Here is a 24,869-nt window from a genome sequence, read left to right on the forward strand (position 1 = left end):
CACATTATCAGACCCCACCCAAGGCTTATGGAAGCCTATTCTGGGGAGGGGCCCAGATATCTGCGTTTTAATGAGCCCTCTAGGCCATTCTGATGCACACTCATTTGAGAATTCTTCCTCCATAAATCTGGTTTTCAAATATAGGACATCTGAGAAGTCAGTTAAGATATGGTCTAAGGTTTTATGTCTCAGCATCAAGAAAACAATATTTTTTAAAAACTTTAAAGCTCTTATAAAGAGATAGCCCAAAGTTTTCCATCACTTCTCCTGAAGAAAGAGAATTTTTACTGATGGTCTTCAGCTATTGCAAGCAAACACAAAAATGCTAGAAAGGTCAAGTTTACAATAAAATTAACAGCTTTTTTTGGAGAGGGGGACAACTGCTGTATTCTCAATATGGATAAAGTAACAATTACAACAAATGTTAAATGTGGTCTGGCACAAATATTGCTTTTAAAAAATCACAAATACATCTTTTTGATATTAGCACATTTAAAAACCTTTATGATCCATCTTTCAACAGACTCAGTAATGAACTATATACTAAATCAGAATAAGAGGCATCTATTTGATAGTGATGTGCAGTTTTTCCAAACCAATAAATTCTATTATTTAAATAACATTTATTTAGCATTACTCATAAGGTAAACAATTATTGAACTGTAGTAAAGGAAAGGCAGAGAAAGTATCAACAAAGCCAATAAACCTTCAGCCTTAAGGATTTTAAGGGACTAGGAGTTTGCTTGTGACTTAAACCCTGCAGTGTTTGGTTCACAAGTACCATTGCCCCATACCTAACACCTCTGGGCCATCACCTCCCAATACCGGTTCCTTCAGAAGGAAGATGAATCTTCTGCTTACCCATGCTCCTCTGCTCTCCTCGGAGAACAGCTGTATGCAGACTCCCTTACTGTCCAGGGAAAGCCAGGATGACACGTCCAGATATGCCTGTGGTTCCTGTCTATGAGGTCAGAGGAAGCATGCATCCTTGGGGGTTTTACCGGAAAGCCCTTAGGAGGATGCCATTTTACTATGGCTAAGACTTCTGACTCACATTCTGAGTTCTTTGGCAGAAGATATACAGACCTTCCTCAACTTAACAGTGGGGCTATGCCCCATAAACCCATCATAGTTGAAAATACCAAAAGCTGAAAACACCTGTGCTACACCTAACCTACCAAACATCATAGCTGAGCCTCGCCTACCTCAAACATGCTCAGAACACTTACATTAGCCTGCAGTTGAGTGGAATCATCTAACACAGAGACTATTTTATAATAAAGTGTTGACTCTCTCATGTAATTTTTACTGAATACTGTACTGACAGTGAAAAACAGAACGGTTGTCTGGGTCCAGGATGGTTGTAAGTGTATCAGTTGTTCACCCTCGTGATTTCGGGCTGACTGGGGGCTGTGCTCGCTGCCACTGCCCAGCATCATGGGAGAGGATCGGACCGCATATCGCTAGCCAACATTCAAAGTATGGTTTCTACTGAATGCGTGTCGCTTTGCACCATGTAAAGTCAAAAGCTCATAAGTTGAACCATCGGGGAGTCAGGGACTGTCTGAACTTAGAATCTGCTCAGAGATGGAGAGTTGCTTCTTAGGAGGTGGCTGGCTTTACCTGGAGAACAAAGTGCCCTTCCTCCGAGCTCCTGTCCCAGGGCTCAGTGCTTGGCTGCCTCTGTGGTTGACTCAGCTGTGATGACAGTCTGATGAAGCATGTGGCTTTTTTTTTGATGTTTAATATAACCTGACAGATAAAGTGGAGTGTAATGAATAAATTATCCAAAACCTATTTCTATTTCTTTGTTTGAAATGAAAACATGGCCTTGAATATGTTTTTTCAAGAGAATGGAAAGATGCTTTGATTAGGAATTCTCTGTGCTCGTAGTTTTTGGTGGGGGAAGAAACCAAACCATTGCCTGAAAGGCTGTGGAGTGTTTCTGGCAGCCTTCAGTGCGTGGGGGACTTTGACTTCTCCAGCTTTTGTAGGTTGGTTCAGCCTAGAAGACACAGGGATAATTGCACGGGCTGGAAACAGTTGCACTTCGGGTGTTGTTTCTGTTCTCTTGTTCACTCGCTGCAGCACCGGGGCTGTCATCCTACAGGCCTCCCTTTGCAGGTTTGCAGGACCGTGATTCTGGCCCGAAGGTTGACAAACTCCCCAGGATCCTTCTGAGATGGGAAATGAGATCCACCTGCTCGTGTTCTAATAAGGATTCGTTCTCAAAGGCCATTTTCCTCAATATGGTTTAATAGAGTTGATTTTGTATCCCTAAGGAAAACAGACTTCCAAGTTTCACGGGCTTACTAAACTACAGATATACAGCTACTGCTTTAAATGAAATCATCTCTCCTCAAAGGCATTGGTTCTCACCAGGGGAGGTTCCCCCTCAGGGTGCATTTGGCAGTGTCCAGAGACCTTTTTGGTTGTCACAACTGGGCAGAGAGGGGGAAGTGCTGTTGGCAGGGCTGCTGCCAAGCCTGACGCAGTGCCCGGGATGAACCCCGCACTGACTGACCAGCCTCACACGTCCACAGTGCTGGGGTGTCTCCACTTCAGCCGCAGAGGCCCTTGCTGCTCAGAGGCTGCCACCCACCATGCAGCCCATCTGTGTGGAGGTGTGGGTCCAAGCCATTTTCTCTGGCTGAGCATCCCTGTGGACGGTATAAGGTGCCAGACCCTCTCACAACTAAAAATCGTGAAGCTAAAGACCAATTCCGAAAGCTCCTTGCATGCTGCCCCTTGGACAAGCATTAGAAAATGGAGGTGCTTCTGCCCTCCAGTGGGACTGGGTGGCTGACAACTCTACCTGAACCATTTCCGTGGCAGCCGGTGGCACAGGGAATGAAAGGGAAAACCCTTAATGAGTTTCCTGATGGATTAGTGCTTTATTATTTTAATGAGTCACCATTAATTACCTTCGTATCGCAGAAATTTAGAAAGTAACTTTTGATTTGGGGGAAATATAAAAATTACATTTCAGTTCAAAAGGCCAGACCTCAAAACACAGTTAAAATATATTTTATTGCGTGCTGCTTTGCTGCCTTTGGGGCCTTCTAGGGCTGTACCTAGAAGGCAGCAAAGATGACAGCATTGCCCTTTCCCAGCAGTCACTTGGATGACGTGGTGGCAGGAATGGGGTCAGAACTGCCCCAGCCATGTTCGGCCGCTCCTCACTGAGCTAGAACCTTGTGGGAAGCAGATAAACAGCAGAGTGTGGCTGGCATATAAAAATGTGATGATTTCCCAGGCTGGTGCTAAAATCCTTTCTCCTCTCAGTGTAAGGGTGTCCCTGCCCAATTAAAGGGTTCCTTTTGGCCCTTTTCTCCCCCGTAGCAGTGGGGGCTGCAGGTGAACAAGGGGAGGGAGGCTGCTGGGCAGAGGGCCGGAGAGGAGCGCTCTTCCCTTCTGTGCCCAGAGAGGCGCTGACTTGTGCCCTGCTCTGTCCAATGCAGCATGTGCTGCAGCCTTTTTACTTGTACAGATAACATGTAATACCTGCTCATTATGAAACACTGACCGAACGGAAAGTATGTTATAGTGAACCCTGGAGCTTACCCTTTTCCTCCCTCCTTTTAATAGTTGTGTGCATTTTGTCTTTTTAAAAAAATACAAGTAATTTCTATTCTAAAAGGTTCCAAGAGAACAGAAGTTTTAAAAGAAATAAATATGACACTTTCTTACCACCCCACATCCCTGTCACCTCCCCAGTCAGAGAAAGCAGCCCTTAGCAGTCCTGTGTTCTTCTTTCAGCACCATTTATAGGACCTTTCACTTAGCACATTTCTGCTGAGTCCTCATTTCATTCAGCTTAAGTGCTGGGTATGTGGTGCTTTACACACAAAACAGGATATTATATGTGAGATTCTAAGACTTGCATTTTTAAAATCATGACAAGCCTCTGACATCTCTCCATGTCAGTGCATATAAATAACCTTGCATGGTGTTCCATAATGTGGGTGTATGGGCCCCCTTTGCTTAATGATCCCTTCATATTGGATATATTAGGATCCAAGATTGGCTGTGATAGTCCCTGTGGGCCGTCTGGGACTGCTGTGGCATCGTCATGGCATGGGGCCCAAGCCCCTTCCATCACACAGCTCTGTTGTCCCCCTGCTTATGTCCTCTGCCATGTTCACATTTCCTCCCGGGAAGGGAAAGAGGGCGGCACTTATAATTTAGACACATTTCTGATCATGTCCCATTGGCCAGAATTGGGCTGCAATATCAGACTTAGCTGCAAAGGAAACTGGGAACTGTGCTCAGCTAAACTTGCACTGAGGATGAAGAGGGGAAAAATAGGTGTTAGATTGGCAGTCTTTTCCACAGTAGCATGTAGACAGCTTACAGGTTTTTACCAGTGAAAGTATTATACATCCTTGTATGTACATTTCTGTATACAAATGCAAGTATTTCTGTAGGATGGACACCTAGAAGTCAAAGGTATGTACAGTAAAAATTTTAAGAACCACCCAAATTGCCTTCCAAAAATAGCTTTCTCAGTTTATACTTGCACCAACAATAAGCCAGCCCCCTGTTGAACATTGTGGTCAGCATGGGGTATTATTCATACTTAAAATTTCTTTCCAGTTTGCTGGATGAAGATAGGTAGATGGCTGAGTCTCATTGTAATTTGCATTTCCACGATTAATCGAGAGCTTGAAACTTTCATAGTTGTTGATCATTCATGTTTCTTCTGTGAATTGCCTGTGTGAAGCTTTTGCCTATTATATATTGTTTTTGTTGTTTTGTCTTTGTTGATCTGCAGCAGAAGCTTATATACACACACACATTCTAAATATAAAGCCTAAGTCACATATGTTGTACCTACTTTACTCTTAAATTGCTTGTCACGGGTATGTGTTTTTATCAGAATTATATAATTTTTACGTTGTTCTATTTTTCTTTAACATTTCTGGGTTTTATATGTTTAAGAAGGTCTTTCTTACACCAAAATAAATTTTTATATCTTTTATTCTGCTTTCGTATTTATTTTTAAAATCTGTCCTGATTGTGTGTGGAATCTCAGATGGCAGTATTGAATGGTTAGTTGGATTTTACAAGTATCACTTGTTGAATTGTTCCTTCTTTCTTCACTGAGTTAAAATGCCACCTTCATTACAGTTATATATGTGGCTCTGTTTCTGGGCTTTCCCTCCTGTTGATTTGTTTGTCTTGCCTTCCCCAGTACCATCCTGTAATTACCATAGATTTATAGTGTATTTAATATCTGCTAGCGTTGAGTCCCCACTCATTGTTCCTTCTTTACAATTTTTTTTTGTGTGTGTGCTATTCTTATACCTTTCTCTTCAGCATTAACTTTAGAATCAGCTTGTCAGATTCCATTAAGGAAACCCCTGATGGTATTTTGATTGGGCACTGCCTTTATAGATTCATTAGGGAAGAACTGCCGTCTTTAGAATCCTTCTGTGAGAGTTTACTTAGAGAGAGCATATCCAAGTGTTCTCTTACTCGTGCAGTGACGAAGAACAAGACACCAGGTGATGGCAGTTTAGCAAGGTGAAATGGCACAGCGTAAGCAGAGGGTGGTCCCCTCGTGATAGAGATGTCTGCAGCCCGACCACACCTGTGCTGTTGGCACATCCTCCCCCGTCTGGGATGGGACTTGCATCTGGTGACGTGTGTGCATATCAAGAAGGCCTCTGCCGCCACCACCTTGATGACAGTCTTCTCCAGGCCTGGTTTGGTCTTTCTGTCTTCTGTTCCTTTTCCCCCTTGCATTAGAAACAATCCTCTTGGCAATACCAGAGGCAGTGTTTGTGGCTTAGCTTTGAGGAAACAGTCACCTTTACTGTAAGTGCACAGAATTGATTTCTGCTAGAGTGTCACTACTTAAACTATTGGTGCCTGAGGAAGGATAAATAAGTGATGGCATTCTATGCAGAAGAATTGCTTAAAAATGTTACCTTTGAGTGAGGATTTTAGTCATTTCTCTGGTGAGATGAGGACCATTCCTCTCTATGTTTACCAGTAATCGCTGGAGTGTTTTCAAGTACTGAAGAGTACAGTGTGTCCAGAAAAATATTTCACTTAGCAGATTCATATTAATATGTTATTGTTCTGTGATTTGAAAAAAAAATTACGGAGCCAAATCTATTTGAACTCCTTCAATGTGATCTAAATCATCTAGAGGATAAAGTGCTTATGGGTAGCTCTGAAATTAAAGGGGCAACAGGGAAAACATGCACATTTGAGGGCCCGATCAACTTTTCTGAGCTCATCTTCTTTATAATCGAGGAACGTGTTCTGCTGTATAAGCCCAGAGAAGTTACAGAGTAAATGGTGAGCAGGAATGGTGTGAGTAGCATGCGTAGCCTTGGGATTTATAAGAAAGCTGTGGTTTGGCTGCAAGCGGGTGGGAGAGGAAGGGTGGGTGTGAAGGCCCCGTGGTGGGACATGTGGAGGGAAATCCCTCAGTGGAGTGAGTGCGCTCCCAGCGGGCAGCGAGAGCGGAACAGGGGAGGAGAGGAGCTCGGGGTTGAACTGTGCCACCGCCCGGTTCTACCTGATGAAACAGCGTGTGGGCAGATGGTGGGGAGGTTAGTTTGCTGCTGTTCGCAGTGGGTAGAGACGGCAGCTCAGGAACGCTCTGTGCAGTGGGCCCCGTGCATGGGACCCTCTTGGAGGCGCAGGTGCTGGTGAGCAGGCAGAGTTCGCCAGGTGTGAGTCACAAACATGCGCTGTTTTCTTTTCCAGAACTACACTCAGTACATCCCTCTGTCTATATACGACCTGCAGACATGGATGGGCAGCCCCTCCATATTCGTCTACGACTGCTCCAACGCTGGTCTCATCGTCAAGTCCTTCAAGCAGTTCGCCCTGCAGAGGGAGCAGGAGCTGGAGGTGAGGCCCTGAACACACCGGGGGGGTGGGGGTGGGCGTGGGGGTGGGGGACTGTTGGCCTGGAGCTGTGGTTTTGTTTCTTTGGGTGGGGCAGGCTCAGAGTGCTCAGGGCAAGGTGGTGGGGTCCAAGACAAAGAACTTGGAAAGGACTCAGGACAAGCTCTTGGGCTTAATTTTACATCTTGTTTTACCCAGTGTCATTTTTAATCTGATTTTTAACTAAGTGATAAAATTAATAGAGCTGAATTGTGCTTCATTGGGCTCTGCCTTTGAGATAAATGTGAAAATAAAGCAGACACATTTATTTTCGGAGAAATGGACCCGTGTCTGGGCAGTCTTCAGTTCCACCCGCATCTTAGTTATTGCCCTCATTTTTTTGTCTTTTGTGTTGGAAAAAACCCCTACTACGCTAAATACAGAAAACAAAACAGCTACAGCTGCCGTTGGTGCCTTCCATTTAAAGAACTGGAGAGCCTGTGTAGTGCTCTGATCGTGAAGAAACATTTTACTTGGTTGTTTTAATTAATATTTGATGTTTGAATTAAACAGTGAATTCTAAAGAGAAATTGAAGAGGCACTTTCAGTTAAGAGGCCTCCATTCTGTGGGCTGCACAAGAGTGAGAATAAAATATTCTGCAGCCTCCAGGGGGTCATGAATTCCAACTGATTGCAGTGCAGGAAATTCTCAATTCAGGAACAGAAATGGCACTGAGTACATGTTTCCTCAAGCCTTTTTGGGTCTATTCAACTTTAATGTATTGTTATGTTTTTCACATTTCATCAGAGGATATTGCTGAAATAATCAGCAATAAAATTTGAAATTCTACTTGGGGGAATTTAACATGTCATACAGTTAATTTATAAATATTTTATAAGTTAAAATATTTATAAATAGGCCCTTATGCAGAACTTTGCACCAGAGTGACTGATAAAATTACCCTTTATCCCAGTGCCACAAGTTGTTATTGTTATTAGTATTATTTGCATTCTAGAATAAGAGAAGGGAAAGGTCAAGTTTTATATCATTAAATTTTTACCTTGCTTTTAGGCATTTCATCTAAGTTTATCCAAGGGATAGGTTATCTTATGAGTGCTAAAAACTCAAAGCACCAAGAGGTAATTGCTTTTCCTTGCATCAAATAATAAATATTGAAAAAACATTTTTTTTGTTTTCCATTTAAAATGTGTAAATAAAAATGCCAAAGAATCCAGCCTGATATTTATCCCCAACTTATGAGCTTCAGTGTGGTTAAGGAAAGACCAATACATCAGCCTTTGTTAATTAAAACATGTTAAATATAGCCCCTCTCCCACCCTTCTCAGCAGAAGACAAGCATTTCCCTCTTACGCTCTAGCACTTGGGAGTATCTGCTCTGTCGGTTCTGTAAATGTTCTCTGTATGTTGCCAAGGATTAATCAGCCTAAGAAACTGTTCATTTCATTGAATGCGACAAAAAAGTTTTCCATGCATCTTTTTGGGGCGAGGAGGGAAATGTTTAATTGACTAATTCCTCATGGAGGAGAATAAATGAAAAATATGTTATCTGAAGTGGCAAATAGATGGCAATGCAAAGTTATACCATATGTTTTATAATTAGCTCTGACTTTTATCTTCATTCTTTTCTTAATTACAGTGCAGATAAGTCTTACGGTTTTCCATTACACTTACTATTATAGGCTGTTGTTCAGCTGGTCTCTTGCATCAACAGCGGAAATTAAAATGATAAAATTGGCTCCCAGCTAATATCTTAATGTTCATGTTAGTCATTTTTTTATCTGCTGTAGAAACAGCAATCCTGTGTGGCCTCTTAGGTTTATTCTTTCAAAAAATTCTTTCCCTGTCTACAGTTGGCCAGATTCTTTGTAAATTTATGATACATTTTAACACTTTTATTGGGTAGATGATAACATGAAACTGAAAGAAACTGACGGGTAAAATGGTTTGTGCCAGAGTTTACAAAATAAACAGGGTAAAAGTGATTAAATATAATGCAAAAAAATAGTAACCTGGACCAGAAAGCCTCCAAGTAATAAACATTAACACAAATATGAGTGACATAAATTTTAAGAGAGGATTATCAGCTTTCATATTCTCCGTTGCACAGTGCTCCTGCTGGGAGCAGGAGGTTTGCTTATTGTGGACTTCCATCTCAAAGGAATACTGCAGGTGAAGTAGAAGATGCCTCCATGAAAGCATGGCATAAATTACTGCACACAATTGAAACTTCATCATAGCCAGGAAAAATGCATTATCTGTCCCTCAGTAATGGTCTCTACATGTTTCCTTATGTCATATTGCTTTGTAATTTGAAAATTAAGGAAAGTCTTCAATTCTCTCTGCTTTCCATGTTTTTTTTTTAAGATAAATATTTTTATTTTTACTAAATTAGTATATGCCATGATTTTAAAAATTAAATAGTACCAAGGGTTTATAATGAATGAAATATGCCCTGGCCCACACCTCCTTGGCCAAGACTCTGCTACTATAGGGAACCTATTTTAACTGTTTATATTTCTAGTTCCTCTGTGAGTATCTCTATAAATGTAAATAATATGCTTATACTACTACTGCTTGATTCATAAATTTTTGGTTATCAGGCTTTCTGCTACTGTATAAACCAAAAACAGAGTTGCCATTAGTAAATTCTATTTAAAGAATTGGAGAAATTATATAGGACTTTGATAGTAAAGAGACATGTTACATAGTTTTAAGTCATATTTGTTGTTTGTATTAAATTGTGAATTCTAAAGAGAAATTGAAGAGGGTGAGTCACTAACTGCCCCCTCCTGTTTCCCCACTGCCATTTAGTTGTGTCACTATATTTGGATTCCCTATACTTTGTAACCTTTGCAATTTGAAATAATACCCTGACGTTTTTATTTCTAGTTTCGTCAGTAATCAGTACTATCTTCTGGCTTTAGGTTCTCAGCTTCCTTGGACTTTCTTTTACCTCTGGACCTTTCCAACTTCTGTCATCTGCACTTTTATGATTATTCTCTAGTCTCTGACCATAATTAAGTCCCCATGCTTTGTGTATGAGTTGATTCTAAAAAATGACAAATATTAAACTTCAACTCCCTGATTATGACCATGTAAATATTGTTCATTGAATGGCTAAATAGGGTGCTATGCTTTCCATTTTTATAACAGTTTTTGTTTCTTTGATTTTCCTGAAGATTTTCTCTTTTCTTATTGAATTAGATCTTTAACATTTCCTCAGTTCCTAAATTTGCACGGGTAGTATTGAATCTCAGAATATGCCTCTTCCCAAAGTTTCTTCTTTCCCAGCTCTCCACTGCCTGCTTCAGTCGGCTGTTCTTAACGGGCCTGCTCCAAAGCTGTCATCCTGGGATTTCTCCTTATTACTCTCCTGGAAGCATCCACTGTTTTCTAGATCCCACCTCTGTCTCTTTCTCAGTTTTCTCCTTTGTTCTGCTAGGGCAAATCCTCAAATAACAACCTAAGAACTGATGTATGGGAGTAATTTTTCTCAGGCTTTAAGTGTTTGCATTTGGACTGCTTTTAGCTGAAAGTAATGAAAAATCTCACTATTGCTTTCTTTTTTTTTTTTTTTTTTTAAGAAATTCACGTTCTTTTATTTATTTATTTATGACTGTGTTGAGTCTTCGTTTCTGTGCGAGGGCTTTCTCTAGTTGCGGCAAGTGGGGACCACTCTTCATCGCGGTGCGCGGGCCTCTCACCATCGCGGCCTCTCTTGTTGCGGAGCACAGGCTCCAGACGCGCAGGCTCAGTAATTGTGGCTCACGGGCCCAGTTGCTCCGTGGCATGTGGGATCTTCCCAGACCAGGGCTCGAACCCGTGTCCCCTGCATTGGCAGGCAGATTCTCAACCACTGCGCCACCAGGGAAGCCCTCACTATTGCTTTCTAAACAAGTAACAGTTTGTCATTTTCGCTAAGATCTCTGAGGCAAATGATTTAATTATTCAGCAGTACCATTAGGGACACAGGCTGTGTTTAATCTTTCCACTCTGATGTTTTATCTTGATGGTTACAGTGCATTCTTCCATGTTGAGCCTGGATGAGGTGGGGACAGGGCAGAGTTATCGCATTTGTCTCTCTTGTTAGGAAAGCAAGTGCAGACTTCCCCTTATATCTCATTAGCTAAAGCTGGGTCATATGCGATGTGCCCCACCCCTCATAGTTGGCGGGGTGGCAAAAGGGAGTGGAGTTGGGATGAGTATTGGACTGTCTGACAGTGAGTGTCAGCTATATTGCATGTGTTATTGTCTTCATTTTGTCCACACGCATTATGGACAGTTTGGGTATGGAATTTTAGGCTGTTTTCACTAAACTGTATCACCCTTACTTCTTGCGATAGATGAGAAGATGGCCTTGTTGTAGCCATAACCAAGAATTCACGATAAAAGCCAGAGAAGGAGTATTTATATCCACAGCACACAGTATATATGTTAAGAGAGAAAGAGAAAAAGAGAATTCAGATTTCTATTTTTTTTTGCAACAACTTTTATCTTGGATATAAAATCTTTGTAACTAGAAGAGGAGACTAAATCTTCAGTGGATTCTCTTTGAAATAGTCTTTACTAAGTTTCATCCATTAGTTCTACTTCCATTGGATATTTCCCACGGGCAGTTATGATTCTTCTCTTCACTGAAGACAGCAATGAAGCAGGGGTCAAATCTCAGCCTTTTCCTCTCTTTCTGTGGAGGCTGAGAGGTGAGTTGATGTCTGGTGGTGGGAACAGGAACGCCTTTCTTTTACAGAGACTGATGGGGCTGAGCTGCATCCCAGTAAGACTTGATCCTCAGCATGATCATCCTCGTTGGTGTGGGATGGGAGCCCAGATAGTTTCTCGGTGGCAGCCACGGTGGTGGTGGGACGATGTCTGCCCCCAAGGATGGTCGACATGCTTTGGGGAAGTCTGTTATTGAGGTTCAGGCCATAACTCTGGTGGCATCATTCTCTCCTCTTACCGCCTGTTTGCACTTGGCAAGGCTTTTCTCATGATGCCTCCAAGTGAATCATGTTTTGTTTTTTGTTGTTTTTTTTTGGCTGTGCCGCGCAGCGTGCAGGTTCTTAGTCCCCTGACCAGGGATTGAACCCATGCCCCCTGCAGTGGAAGCACGGAGTCTTAACCACTGGACCACCAGGGCAGTTCCACGAATCATGTTTTGATCTGACATTCTGTAAACTGCCTTGTGTGACCCACTCCCGCTGGCTCCAGCAGTAGCGTCCAGCAGCTCAGGACCTTGTCCAGCGGATACTCATTTTCACAGAAACAGGCTTGGTCCTGCAGCATCACTGAATTCGCAGTGACTTAACCACCCTATTTTCCATTTGAAATCCTGTATTCGACTTGATATTTATGACACATTATTCTCATGTATTCATCACTGTGGCTAAATTTTATGGCAAGTGTTTAAACTAATTGTGACAAAAATGACTAACATCAGAATCTTCAGGTTTCTTCAAAAAATGTCAAATGTGCATCCCATAGAACTAGAGAATTCATATTTTGAAACCTGTGGTTCCTTTGCTACTGTTGTAGATAGCACGTTGTGTGGATGTCCGTGGAATTCAAAATATTGGGCTGACCAAAAAGTTCGTTTTGGTTTTTCCGTAACATCTTATGGAAAAACCCAAACGAATCTTTTGGCCAACCCAACAGAAGTCGACGCTCTGTGTTAAGGTTAATATTTGTAGTGTTACAATGTCTCTCTGTGATTTTTGAATATCACAAGTTAATTCTAAGTTTATCTATAGAAAGGTATGTGTCTTGGATGACTGCTTACTAAATGGAGTTTGTGTGTGTGAATTTGTGAACATTCTCCGTGGACTTGCTGTCGGGATGTCCACGCTACAAAACAGGGGTCCGCAGTGCTGACTCTACACGGAGCTCAGGCTTGTCCATCTCTAGCTTTCATGTTATAATTTTTTTCATGTCTCCATTCTTTCTCTTCTATAGCTTCATAGTTACCATTTGTAGGTAGTAGGGAAACAGGAAGTCTGTTATGTGATAACCTTATTTATTTTCTCTTTACTTTTTAAATGATATTAATTTGAAGGGAAGCTACCCATTGTTGCCATGTGCCCATGGCGGGGAAGGCAGGTGGCTTCCCGGGGCACCCTTGCTTACAGTCCAGAGAGCATTCTACCTCTGGGTGCCGGTGACTACACTAGCCACCCTAGTTTTCCCCAGACACATCAGTAACTCTCTTTAAAGAAGAATACCTCCACGTGCTTCCTGGGGAGGGCTGGTTGTGGTGGTTGCAGGACACCTGGCTTCGGGCACATGGGTGAGCAGGGGGCTGTCCTGATGGCAGGTCTTCAGGGGAGCCCCGCCTTCCCACTGCACCACCCCCAGCTTCAGCGGTGAACCATCTTCCCCGCTTGCTTCTCTGCACACACTCTGCGCAGGTCCATGCCCTTTTCTTTAATAAAGGCGGGCTAAGTTCACCCCTCTGTACCTTATACTCTATGTATAGCAAGCTGTAAGAATTCATAAGAGTGAATATTTTCAAAACAAATATCGATAAGAAACCTATTATGTAGTTGAAACACTCCCCCCACAGCACACACACATTTGTAATTTAAGGAGAAATGCTACCATTTCCACTGTTTATAGGAGAGTAAGTGGGGGTTAACCTGTAAACAGATACAGCAGAAATCTCTTTCATTGGGCTGCACACAGCCACCCAGAGTGCCCGGCTGGGGAAAATAAAGCCATGATGGAAATGAAGAGTGGAATGGGAGGCTGGTCCTCCGAGTACTCTGGGAGCTGACGTGCTAACCAGAAGGTGGAAAGGATCACAGAAACGTGCTGATGAGAAAAGCAGCCTCTGGAAGATCAGGACCCTTACCGCCACTGAGAGCTGGTGAGAGAGCAGGGGGCCGTGCAAGGTGGAGAGGCAGCGTCAGGGGAGGCCAGAGCACCTGACGGCCTTAGCTGATGGACACTACCTACTACCGCCTTTTATTTGTGCGACCCTTTCTGGTGTGCAGAGCACTTTTACATTTAGTCCAGTCATCAGCCTGTGCAACAGAGGATGGTACTTAAGTGTCTCCAAACTCTTTGCTGCTATGCACCTGTGAACAATCCCTTCTGCGGTTTGTACCGGGAGATCCAGTTTTTTTCTGTTGGCACCTTTTACTATTCCTAGTCCTGGAATTTGAAAGCTTTGGGTGAAAGAAAAGTGATTTCGCTGCATAAAAAATTCAGGAACTCTCACCTCTTGTCTGTAGATTAAATGAAATCCACAGACAAGCAAATTGTATCATTAATACAGTCAACTTTCAGGGTATAACTAAAATTCTACTTCCCTGAGCCCGAAATCCTTCTCAGCTGACCTCATATAGCAAATTTTTATGCAATTAATTCGACAATTAATTATGTATTGTCTTGCAGTATCTCTTCTATTGGCGTTGTCAGCTGTATTTAAGTCTATTATGTAAACCTATCAAGGATGCTTCATATGAAGTAGTTGCTTAGTAATTATTTATGGATTTGGTCTCATAAATAACTACATTTGAATAAACTACCTTTAGTTGTCTTCCTTAGATGTGTCTATGATTCCCTGAATGTGTTTAATCTTTGGTTGATTTGTATGAAATGTAAAAAGAAACAAAGTAAAAATTATTCATCCAAATCCATGAATATAGTGTACTATTTGCAGCCATCATAAAACTGGGAGCTTCTTCGAGTTAAGTCTTAGAATTTAATTTTTTTTTCTAATTTCATCTATTTTAAAATATGCCAAAAATTGCTTCATGTTCTGGACCACAGATCATGACCAACACCATGGGATATCGTGAGGGTACTGTGGTTCCCAGCAGGACCCATCTGCATGGTCCTGCTTGCTATCACAGGAGGACCTCTCCTCCAACAGCTAGAGGCTGTGGAGGTAATGGCCCGATGTTCTCTCGCAAAGGATCTGTGGTAGCACAGACCATGGTGTTTCTGGTGGCAACCAGAAAAATGGCAGCACTAAACTGGGTGATCACAGAGCCATGCACAGGGAGAAGGGCAGGTGGGAAGTTACCAGCCCACTTGAGGGGAGGGACAAGAAGGTAAGTGGTTTTTCTTAACACTGGGGTCAGAAGCAAGGAAAAGATATTAGTTCTCACTAGTCCTCCTCAACATTATACAGTAAGACTTTTGCAATATGGCAAGGGGAAAAAACAGAAGGTATACAGACTGGGAAAAAGGAAATTAAGCTATCTTTTTTTGAAGATGAAACAGTTATATCTGTTGAATGTCAATCATAAAGATCTAATTGACAGTAACTGAACACTCCAACCAACAGCAGCAGCAAAATACACAAGTGTCCATAGAGCATCCATCAGGATATATCATATCCTGGGTCATAAAGCAAACCTCAACATATTTTAAATAATTGAAACCACACAAGTGTGCTCTTTGACCATGGTAGAATCAACTGGAAGTCAGTGATAAAAAGATAACAGAAAAATCTCAGAAAAAAAAAAGAACACATAATTGATGGGTTAGAAGTCTCAAGGGAAATTAAAGAAAATACATTAACTGAATGAAAATGAATGTACATCAGAAAACTAAAAATAGAATTACCATATGATCCAACAGTTCCACTCCTGGGCATATATGCAGAAAAACTATAATTCAAAAAGATACAGGTACCCCTATGTTCATAGCAGCACTATTCACAATAGCCAAGATATGGAAGCAACCTAAATGTCCATCAACAGATGAATGGATAAAGAAGATGTGGTATATACATACAATGGAATACTACTCAGCCATAAAAATGAAGGAAATAATGCCATTTGCAGCAACATAGATGCAACTAGAGATTACCATACTAAGTGAAGTAAGTCAGAAAGAGAAAGATAAATACTGTATGATGTCACTTATATGTGGAATCTAAAATGTGACACAAATGAACCTATCTACGAAACAGAAACAGACTCATGGACATATAGAACAGACTTGTGGTTGCTGAGGGGGGAGGGGGAGGGATGGAGTAGGAGGTTGGGGTTAGCAGATGTAAGCTATTATATATAGAATGGATAAACAACAAGGTCCTACTGTATAGCACAGGGAACTATATTCAATATCCTATGATAAACCATAGTCAAAAAGAATATAAGAGAAAAATGTATATATATGTATAACTGAATCACTTTGCTGTATAGCAGAAATGAATACGACGTTGTATATCAACTATACTTCAATTAAAAAATAAATAGAAAAAAAAAACAAAAATGAATGTACCACATGTCAGTACTGATAAGATGCAACTAGGACTTCCCTGGTGGTGCAGTGGTTAAGAATTCGCTTGCCATTGCAGGGGACATGGGTTCGATCCCTGGTCCAGGAAGATCCCACATGCCATGGAGCAACTAAGCCCGTGTGCCACAACTACTGAGCCTGTGCTCTAGAGCCCATGCTCTGCAACAAGAGAAGCCACCGCAGTGAGAAGCCCACGCACCGCAACAAAGAGTAGCCCCTGCTCACCGCAACTAGAGAAAGCCCGCGCGCACTAACGAAGACCCAACACAGCCAAAAATTAAAAAAAAAAAAAAAAAGCTGCAGCTAAAGCAATTGAAAGGGAAATTTATAGCACTAGATCCTTATGCTAGAAAATAGGAAAAGTATCAAATTATAAGTTCCTCCCTGTATTAATCAATTTGGGCTACTGTAACAAAATACTACAGACTGGGTAGCTTCTAAACAACAGAAAGTTATTTCTCTCAGTTCTGGAGGCTGGACAGTCCAAGATCACGGTGCAGCTTGATCAGGTGAGGGCCCTTTTCCTAGTTCATGGCCAGGCCTTCTCACTATGTCCTCACATGGTAGAAGGGGTCAGAGAGCTCTCAGGCTGCTTTTGTAAGGACACTAATCCCATTCAGGAGGGCTTCACCCTCATGCATTAATCGCCACCCAAAGGCGCCACCTTCTAGTACTATCACCTTTGAGGGTTAGGATTTCAACATGTGAATTTTGGGGGAACACAAACATTCAGACCATAGCACTACCTCAAGAAACTAGAAAAGGAGAGCAAAATAACCCCAAAGCAATCAGAAGAAAGAAAATGACGATAAGAACAGAAATCATTGAAATGTAAAACAGAAAAAGAGAAAAATCCATGAAACAAAAAGCTGATTCTCAGGAATAATCAATAAAATGGATAAATCTCTAGCAAGACTAACAAATATAGCAAGAGAAGATTCAGGATCCTACAGCCATTGAAAGAATAATAAGGGAATAACATGAACAACTTTACATTCATAAATTTGACAACTTCAAAGAAATGGACCAATTCCTCTAAAACCACAAACTACCAAATCCACCCAAGATGAAATAGATAATGTGAGTAGTCAAGAAATTGAATTTGTGATTTAAAAGTTCCTGAAAGGAAATCTCCAGACTCAGCTAGTTTCACTAGAGAATTCTACCAAATATGTAAAGAATTAACACCAGTTTTACAGTCTCTTCCAGAAAATAGAACAGGGAGGAAACACTTCCCAATTCATTTTATGAGGTCATTATTACCCTGATGCCAAAATGGATACACATTACAGAAGAAGAGAAAAAAAGCTGCAGACCTCTATCTCTCACAAACTTAGATGCAAAAGTCCTCAATAAAATAATAGCAAATCAGTTCTAGCAATCCATAAAAAGAATTATGTTCTACGACTGAGTGAGATTTATTCCAGGTATGCAAGTCTGGCTTAATATTCAAAAAACTCAATTAATGTAATCCATCATACCAACAGACTAAAGAAGAACAATCATGATCATATCAGTTGACACAAAAAAAGCTTTTGACAAAATCCAACACCCTTTCATGATTAAAAAAAAAACCTAACAAACCAACTCTTAGCAAATGAGGGCTAGAGGGGAGCTTCTTCAGCTTGATAAAGAACATCTGTAAACCTACAGCTGTCATCACCCTTAATGGTAAGAGACCACGTTTTCCCCGTAAGGTCGGGAACAAGGCAAGGCTGTCCATTCTCAGCATTCTTACTCAACGTAGTACCAGAAGTTCTAGCCAGCACAATAAGGTAAGAAAAGGACATCATCAGTCACTAGGGAAACAAATCAAAACTACACTAAGGTGCACTTCACATCCACTAGGATGGGTAGAATAAAAAAGATAGATAATTACACGTCCTGGCCAGGATGTGGAGGAATTTGAACCCTCAGACAGTGCTAGTGGGAAGGTAAAATGGTGCAGCCGCCTTGGAAAACAGTCTGGCAGTTCCTCAAATGTTAAACTTGGAGCTGCAGACGACCCAGCAGTTCCACTCCTATGTTTATACCCAGGAGACTTGAAAACATGTGTCCACACAAAAACCTGTACACAGATGTTCACAGCAGCATTACTCACAGTAGCCCCTAATGGAAATTCTCTTCTTGATGTAAAGGATTGTAGAATTTTTTAGTATCTCCTTTTTTTTAGTTATCTAAGAGTAATAGTGGAGAAATTTGGTTATAATTTCTAATTAAGCATCTTTACTGAGTTATAGAATGATTCTAGAGCATTTTAGAAAATGATTGCTAACAACTAAATGGCTTTAAAATAAATAGTGGACGGTCCATTTAGGCAAACTCAGGATAATCATGCTCTTTAGCCACCCTCTAGGGGGAATATTGGGGGAGTTTCTCGGTATGATTACAAGTATTCCTCCAACAAAGACGACTCCTTCTGCTCTCTTGGCCTAGATTTCATAGTTCCCAGCAATAGGTACCACTTCTTTTTAAATTACTATTTAATATTTGATATATATAGAATTATATAAATTATATATTAAAAAATTACTACTTCCACTTTGTATCTGCTATTTTTAGTACAGTATCTGTCGCATGATAGATGCTCCATTAACAACTTTGAAATGAGCTGGGTAAGCAATACCTGATTCCTTTACAGATCTCAGTCTCTCTCTGAACTTTGCAAAAATGTCCACTGTAAGTAGGTGTTATTAAATTGAGAATAAAAATTGCTTTAAGCTAGAACTGGAATTATTACCAAGTAGATGGTATTTTCAGAAAGTCGCTTGGTAAAGACTCCTCTGAAATTATCAGTGCCTTCATCTCTTTATCAAGAAGTCTGGTATATGTATATGGAGAACAGAAGCAGCACAATGGCAGAGTTTCATTTAGAAAATGAGAGGTGTAGGTGCTCCCCCTGCAACCCCCACTCACCTCCAGCCGTGCTTCTGGAGCGAGTGGTTCCGGGCCTGTGTGAGCTGCTTGGCCAGCCTTCCCGTGAGCTCTGAGTGCATGAGTGCCACATTATCCACACGTGTGGAAGAGGTAGCAGATGTCTTTCTTGGATCTGGTTGCTGTGTATCGCATCTGAAGATTTTTCTGGATCCTTCCCAAATCCTCCAGAAGGCTCTAGTGAGCTTTTAATGATTAAAGTTTTCCTGGTGTTTGAGCCTCTAGGTTCTCCAGGAGAAGCCCCTTTGGGTAAAAGTGCATCTGGGGTGTGCCCGTCAGGGTGAGTGGTGGCTCCCAGCTGGACCTGTTCTCTTCTCAGCCTGGGTGCCTTTGAAAAGTCCTCTGAATCACTAGTAGTTATGTTTACATGCAAGCTGTTTCCAAAGACTAATTTCAATTAAAAGGTCAGTATCTTAGATAAATACAAAACTGAAACAGTATATTGGAAGTAGCTCATCTGTTGGTTTTGTTTTGTTTTGTTTTTTTGTATTCCTGGGTTAGCAGCTTGAGAAATGAATCGTTGGTGGAATTGTTTGTCTTGAATGTCATTTTTAAAAAATGTTACTGATTCTAATTAACCCCAGTGCAGAGCTCTCGTGTGCCCAGTGGTGACGACAGGTCCCATATGAGTCTGAGGGGACTATTATTGTGTGTTACCACACTTCAGATTATCTGCAGCCACATTTAATGCTTTCTGCCAGTTTATACATCAGCATACTGCAAGGGGCTTGTTTAAGAAATAGAGGTTTCTATCAATGATCACTGTGAATTGGGAAATTTAGTTTCTAGTGGACTTACTTGGGATGAAGATGTTCCTGCATCGTCTCCCTGTCTCCTTGTGCCTCCTCTGCCTCAGGTACTTTGCAAGGCTCTGGGCCAAATGCTCGTGGACCACGAGGTGCAGCCCGAGGCAGACCTAACACAGAGGCACTGAGCGGATTGCTACCTGACAGCACCGCCCGGCTGTGTCGGGGCTGCGGGAGCGCTGCCTCCGCAGAGGACAGGGCACAGACGTCCTGACATCAGCAGAAGTGCCCTTAACCCACCAAGCACCCGACGTGGCTGCCAGGGCATGGGAACCCGCCCCACCCCCGCCTCCTCGTGGGGGCCTGTGTCTAAGGCCGACTTGGGAGAAAGGTGGCCTTGGTGTGACACACTGCTTCACTTCTGAGAGCCTGAGGCTGTAGAAGCTCAGTGACAGGCAACAGCAAAGATGGAAGGGCTGCAGCATTGTGGGGCTGTAGCCAGAGGACCTGCTCTTCGGTTCTCAGAAAGTAAATTTACTGTGGAAGCTGATTATAGACAGAGAGGTTAAAACTAGTAACCCACACCAACATTTAAGAATATTGAATCTAGGTTTTACGTAAATGACTGTTTCTTCCTAAATTGTTTCCTGTAATCATCACGTCTGTGCGCAGTTGTGGTAAGGCTTGCAAGAAGCATGTGCATTGGCTTCAGTCCCAGGCCACCTCTCCAATGCCCCTTTCACCGTTGAAGACTGTGCACTCTGTTCCCCTCCCGGAGCCTGACCCATTGCCCATGTCATCCTCCCTCCTGGGCTGGGGAGGACACACTTCCACAGAGCACGCGAGTCGAGACCACTTCTGGCAGCCTCCCCTGGCTCTGACACATCTGCAGCCTCTGCGTCTTTCCGCATGACTCAGGTCTGATAAGCCGCAGACCCACACGGCACCCAGACCCGTCATCTTTCCTAGCGTGTTGTCACAGCAGACCTGGAAACTAATTTCCTGTGTGGAGCAGGTTGCTTCACTGGTGCTATTTTAGATTGTAGAGCTGGAGCCAAGGAAAGGATTAAAAGTGATTCTGCCTTCCCTTTTCTCTGTGCTTTAAAAAACCTACTCTGCTGATGGTTGTACAATGTGAGTGTACCTAACGCCACTGACCATACAAATAAAATGGGTAAGATGGTAACTTTTATATTACGTATATTTTGCCACAATAAAAAACCCCTTCCTCTAGAAATTGCAGTTTTTATTTTTATTTAGTATTAAGTATACTAGAATTTGATTTGTATTCTGGGTTTACTATTCCTTCTATTAATAATCTGAAGAGGTTATTAATAGAATTACAGCTTTTATTGCCTTCCATTTGAGAAGGTTTTATCAGCATTAATAATGACAACACTTTACATGTCGTAATCAATGTTAGGTATATATGAGTGAACACAGCTTTGTGTGTATTTAACTTACAAAGTTCACCCGAGACTGCTGTTTGGAAAAGACCCTGCAGAGCGCTCATGTTAGTGTCACAGGTATGTGGTATAGATTCAGGAGGGTCCGGATGGGATGAGGGAGTGGAAAACGGCCCTCAGGTCAGGACCAGCTTCCTGTACTCATGACTAGGACTCGCCCGGTGACCGGCAGTTCACGTCATTTCTTGGGGTCTCTGTTTCCTCATTGTAGAAGACTTTTAAAATTGGAAAGAAGACTTACCTCATGGGGATGTTGTAAAAAGCAAATGAAATAGCCAGTGTGGAAGAGACACAATCATGCAGACATAGGGGATTATTAGTAAGGAGCAAAACCCGAGACACATAAACATTCTTTTCAAGTTGGGAAACAAACGAGCAGCCATCAGTGATTAAAATTATCCCTTCCTGCCCCATCTGCCCTCCTCAATGCCATCATCACCTGCAACCCCAGCACCTGGTCTTCATGGAGCCCCGCCCCCTGGTGTTTATAACCCAGGAGTCCTTAAGTAACAAGTGATTTGGGGCTGGAGCTTGTGGTCGTCTCCAGGAGAGGATCTGGCAGCTGGGCCTCTCCGGAGGACTTGGCCAGGACCCCCCAAGCTTTAAGCCTCGGTTGATGGGTCCTTTCCTTCGTGTCACATTTCCGGCTCAGTCTCCAGTTGTGCATGACAGTTAAGCTGCTCTCTTCCTTCCTGTCCCCCTGCAGGTCGCTGCTATTAACCCAAACCACCCACTGGCCCAGATGCCTTTGCCCCCATCCATGAAGAACTGCATTCAGCTGGCAGCCTGTGAGGCCAACGAGCTCCTGCCCATGATCCCCGACCTTCCGGCCGACCTATTCACGTCGTGCCTCACCACCCCCATCAAAATCGCCCTGCGCTGGTAAGTGGCGCCCACCTTGACTCCCAGCGACCCCCCTGGGGTTTGCTGTGGGGACCCAAGGAATCTACCTGGGTCTTTTGGACCAAGTTACAGGCGTGAGCTCAGGACCCCAGGTGGATGCTGGGGTTTTCCTCTCGGGGTTCAGGATGCGCTCTCCCCCGGGTCAGGTGCGTGCGTGGTTTCCAGGAGCACCCTCTCCATTTCGTCGCTAACTGTGGCTGTGCCCTCAGATAGTACCAATGTGGGTCATGCTGGAAAGTGGACTTTCTTTTGAAAAAAGAAAAGCCTTCATTAGTTATAGAATTCTTTGCTTGAGTTGAAGTAGAATCTTTCAATTTATTCTCAGCAGTAAAAAAAATAATAATGATTTTTTTTCCTACCGCCACTCTTTTGAGAAGTTGAGAGCTCTTGCGAATATGACTGAGGAAATGTGTGGAATATTCCAAGACAGTAGGGCCTGCATTTAAGACCCTCCATCATTGGCAGGACTCACAATGGAATGTGTGTGCTTCTTGCCTCCAAATCCAGTTTTCTCCCCTGGACCGTCTTGCTCTCTTTTAATATCTACTTTTCCATTTTATATTTTGCTGGAACCCGTATACATGGAGGTAAGTAGCTCTCGGTGAGGCACAGGCGGGACGGTGCAGCCGTGTGGGTTCACTGGACTCTGTGGAGGCGCCTTCCTCCATTTCCTGCCGGGATGTCCTAACAGCGCAGAGGCACAGGGTCCTGCTTCCTTCCCCTCAGCCCTGGAGAAAGTGGGGAGACAAGCAAGGACTCTGGGGGCAACGACACAGTGCTCAATCCCTCGGGAGGCCCCTCGGGTGACTATAGCCTGGGCGGGGGGTCCTGTGGTTGCCTTGAGCTGCTGGTTGGATGAGAACTTGGACTTGCAGCTTTACCTCTGTAGCAGCATCAGGTTGACCCACAGCACCTGGGTGAGGGCATCCACCTCCCACCCCAGCCCTCCCAAATCCTGGCTGTGGATCCCCCCAGGGAGAGGCCTCTTCTAACGTGCCTGATCCCTAAGGAGCTAGCAGAGGAGGTGTCCCCCAACTGCCGAGCTCACCCCCCGACTCAGCCAACTCAGACAGGGCCTGACCGGGGCCATTCCCCACTGCACCCCACAAAGCAGAGCACACGTGGCAAAAGCAGACTCCAAGGGAGAGAGCTGAGCTAGTCATCGTGCGAGGCAGGACTGTTGTCATCAAGCACAGTGCACGTGATGGGAGGTGAAGGGAGGAAGATGCTGGTAACAGAGTGAGACTACGACCTGGGGATGTTGAAAAGAACCACATAGAGATACAGGTGAGAGGACTAGGGTGTTTGAAACAAAGGACACAGTGGATGGGATTCCTAGCGGGAGGGGTGGCTGCAGTCTGACTTAGCATGTTGGGAGATCACAGCGAGGAGCTAGGCGCTGGGGAAGGCAGCAGGAGGAGAGAGACAGAGAACAGAAGAAGAGCAGGAGACACGGGGGAGATGGAAGCTCCCCTGTGGAGAGAGAAGGGGAACGTGGCAGAGCTGGAAATGCCTGAAGGTGATGCGGACACAGTCTTCAGAACTGGAGAAAGCTCGAAGGATCTGAGAGGCTAGGGCTGATGGGAAGGGAGGAGAGTAGGGACGCGACCTCGGGGCGAGGCTGAGGCTGCGCGGCAGCCACGCCCACACCGCCTCTGAGCGTCACTCCTTTCTTCGTGGCTGCGCTGCCCTTGACTGGAGGTCTTTTCGTTCTTTGATTTGTAAGTGAGTTTTTCTATTTATCTCTCCGTACTCTGTGATTGCTGTTAGAAAAGGTTTATGGTGCCATTTAATGTGACCTCAGGAAGATCTCTGATTCAGATGACTCAGGAAGTCGTTCATTTTATTCATCATCCAAGAAATAATATACTAAATACCAACTGTGTACTTAAAACCCATGGGTAAGCACTATAGGCGATACAAAGAAGCATATTGTCCTGAAAAATTTACGGTCTCGTTGAGGAGACAAGATGTGACCTGAAAATTCATTATCTAAATGGGTGCTTCATGCCAGGCAAGGAAATCTGAACATTTCAGGCAATGCATGAGCAAGGACTAAATGGATCTGTGGCACCAAGGGCTATTTGTGTTTCCAGAGGACAGAGAAATCCCTAAGGGCCAAGGGGATCAGGGAGGGCTTCTCGGAGGAGAGGAAAGTTGAGTCGGGGTCTGGGCAGACGGTGGGATTTGAAGGGGAGCAGAGAGCACCACAGGCAGGTGGCCCCCAGCGCAAGAAACCGTCCCTGAGGAGCGAGAGTGGGTCAGTCGAGAAAGGACATCGTCCAGAGGGGTGAGGTGAGGTCGGAGTATGGGCCGGCATCAAAGGGTGGGCTGCCTTGATGTTGGGCCAAGGACCTTGGCTCCTCCTAGGACTGGTGGGGGGAGGTGTTTATATGGGGAAATGACTTAAGAATAGTGTTTAAGGAAGATAATCCATGTAAGGATGGGGAGACCTTGGTCAAATGAGGCCTTTATCACAGCAGTGAGATCAGGATCCAAACTAAAGCAGGAAGGTGGAAGCGGCCGTAGACCCCTCGGCGGGAGGGCCCACAGACACGCCCCAGAATCTGCGGTGCAACAGGCCTCATTCCCACTCATTTTCCTGCCCCTCCCTGTGGATTTCCTGCCCTTACTGCACCTGTGCACCCCGACTCCGGAACTGACGGTGCACACCAGCTCTGCTCCGGGACCCCGGGCTGGTGC

General features: G+C 43.5%; 1 protein-coding gene across 6 annotated transcripts in view; it reads left to right on the forward strand.

Annotated features, from left to right (window-relative positions):
* The window catches only part of RPTOR (regulatory associated protein of MTOR complex 1), a 451,060-nt gene that overhangs the window by 268,146 nt on the left and 158,045 nt on the right, over positions 1 to 24,869 (forward strand). For all 6 annotated transcript variants that reach the window (XM_082441503.1, XM_082441504.1, XM_082441505.1 and 3 more), the window contains 2 exons: positions 6,724 to 6,870; positions 21,970 to 22,145. In XM_082441503.1, coding sequence (XP_082297629.1) covers positions 6,724 to 6,870; positions 21,970 to 22,145 — 323 coding nt within the window. The remainder of the gene's footprint in view (positions 1 to 6,723; positions 6,871 to 21,969; positions 22,146 to 24,869) is intronic.

This window comes from Balaenoptera physalus (assembly GCF_965194825.1).
Source record: "Balaenoptera physalus genome assembly, chromosome: 20".
Lineage (NCBI taxonomy): Eukaryota > Metazoa > Chordata > Mammalia > Artiodactyla > Balaenopteridae > Balaenoptera > Balaenoptera physalus.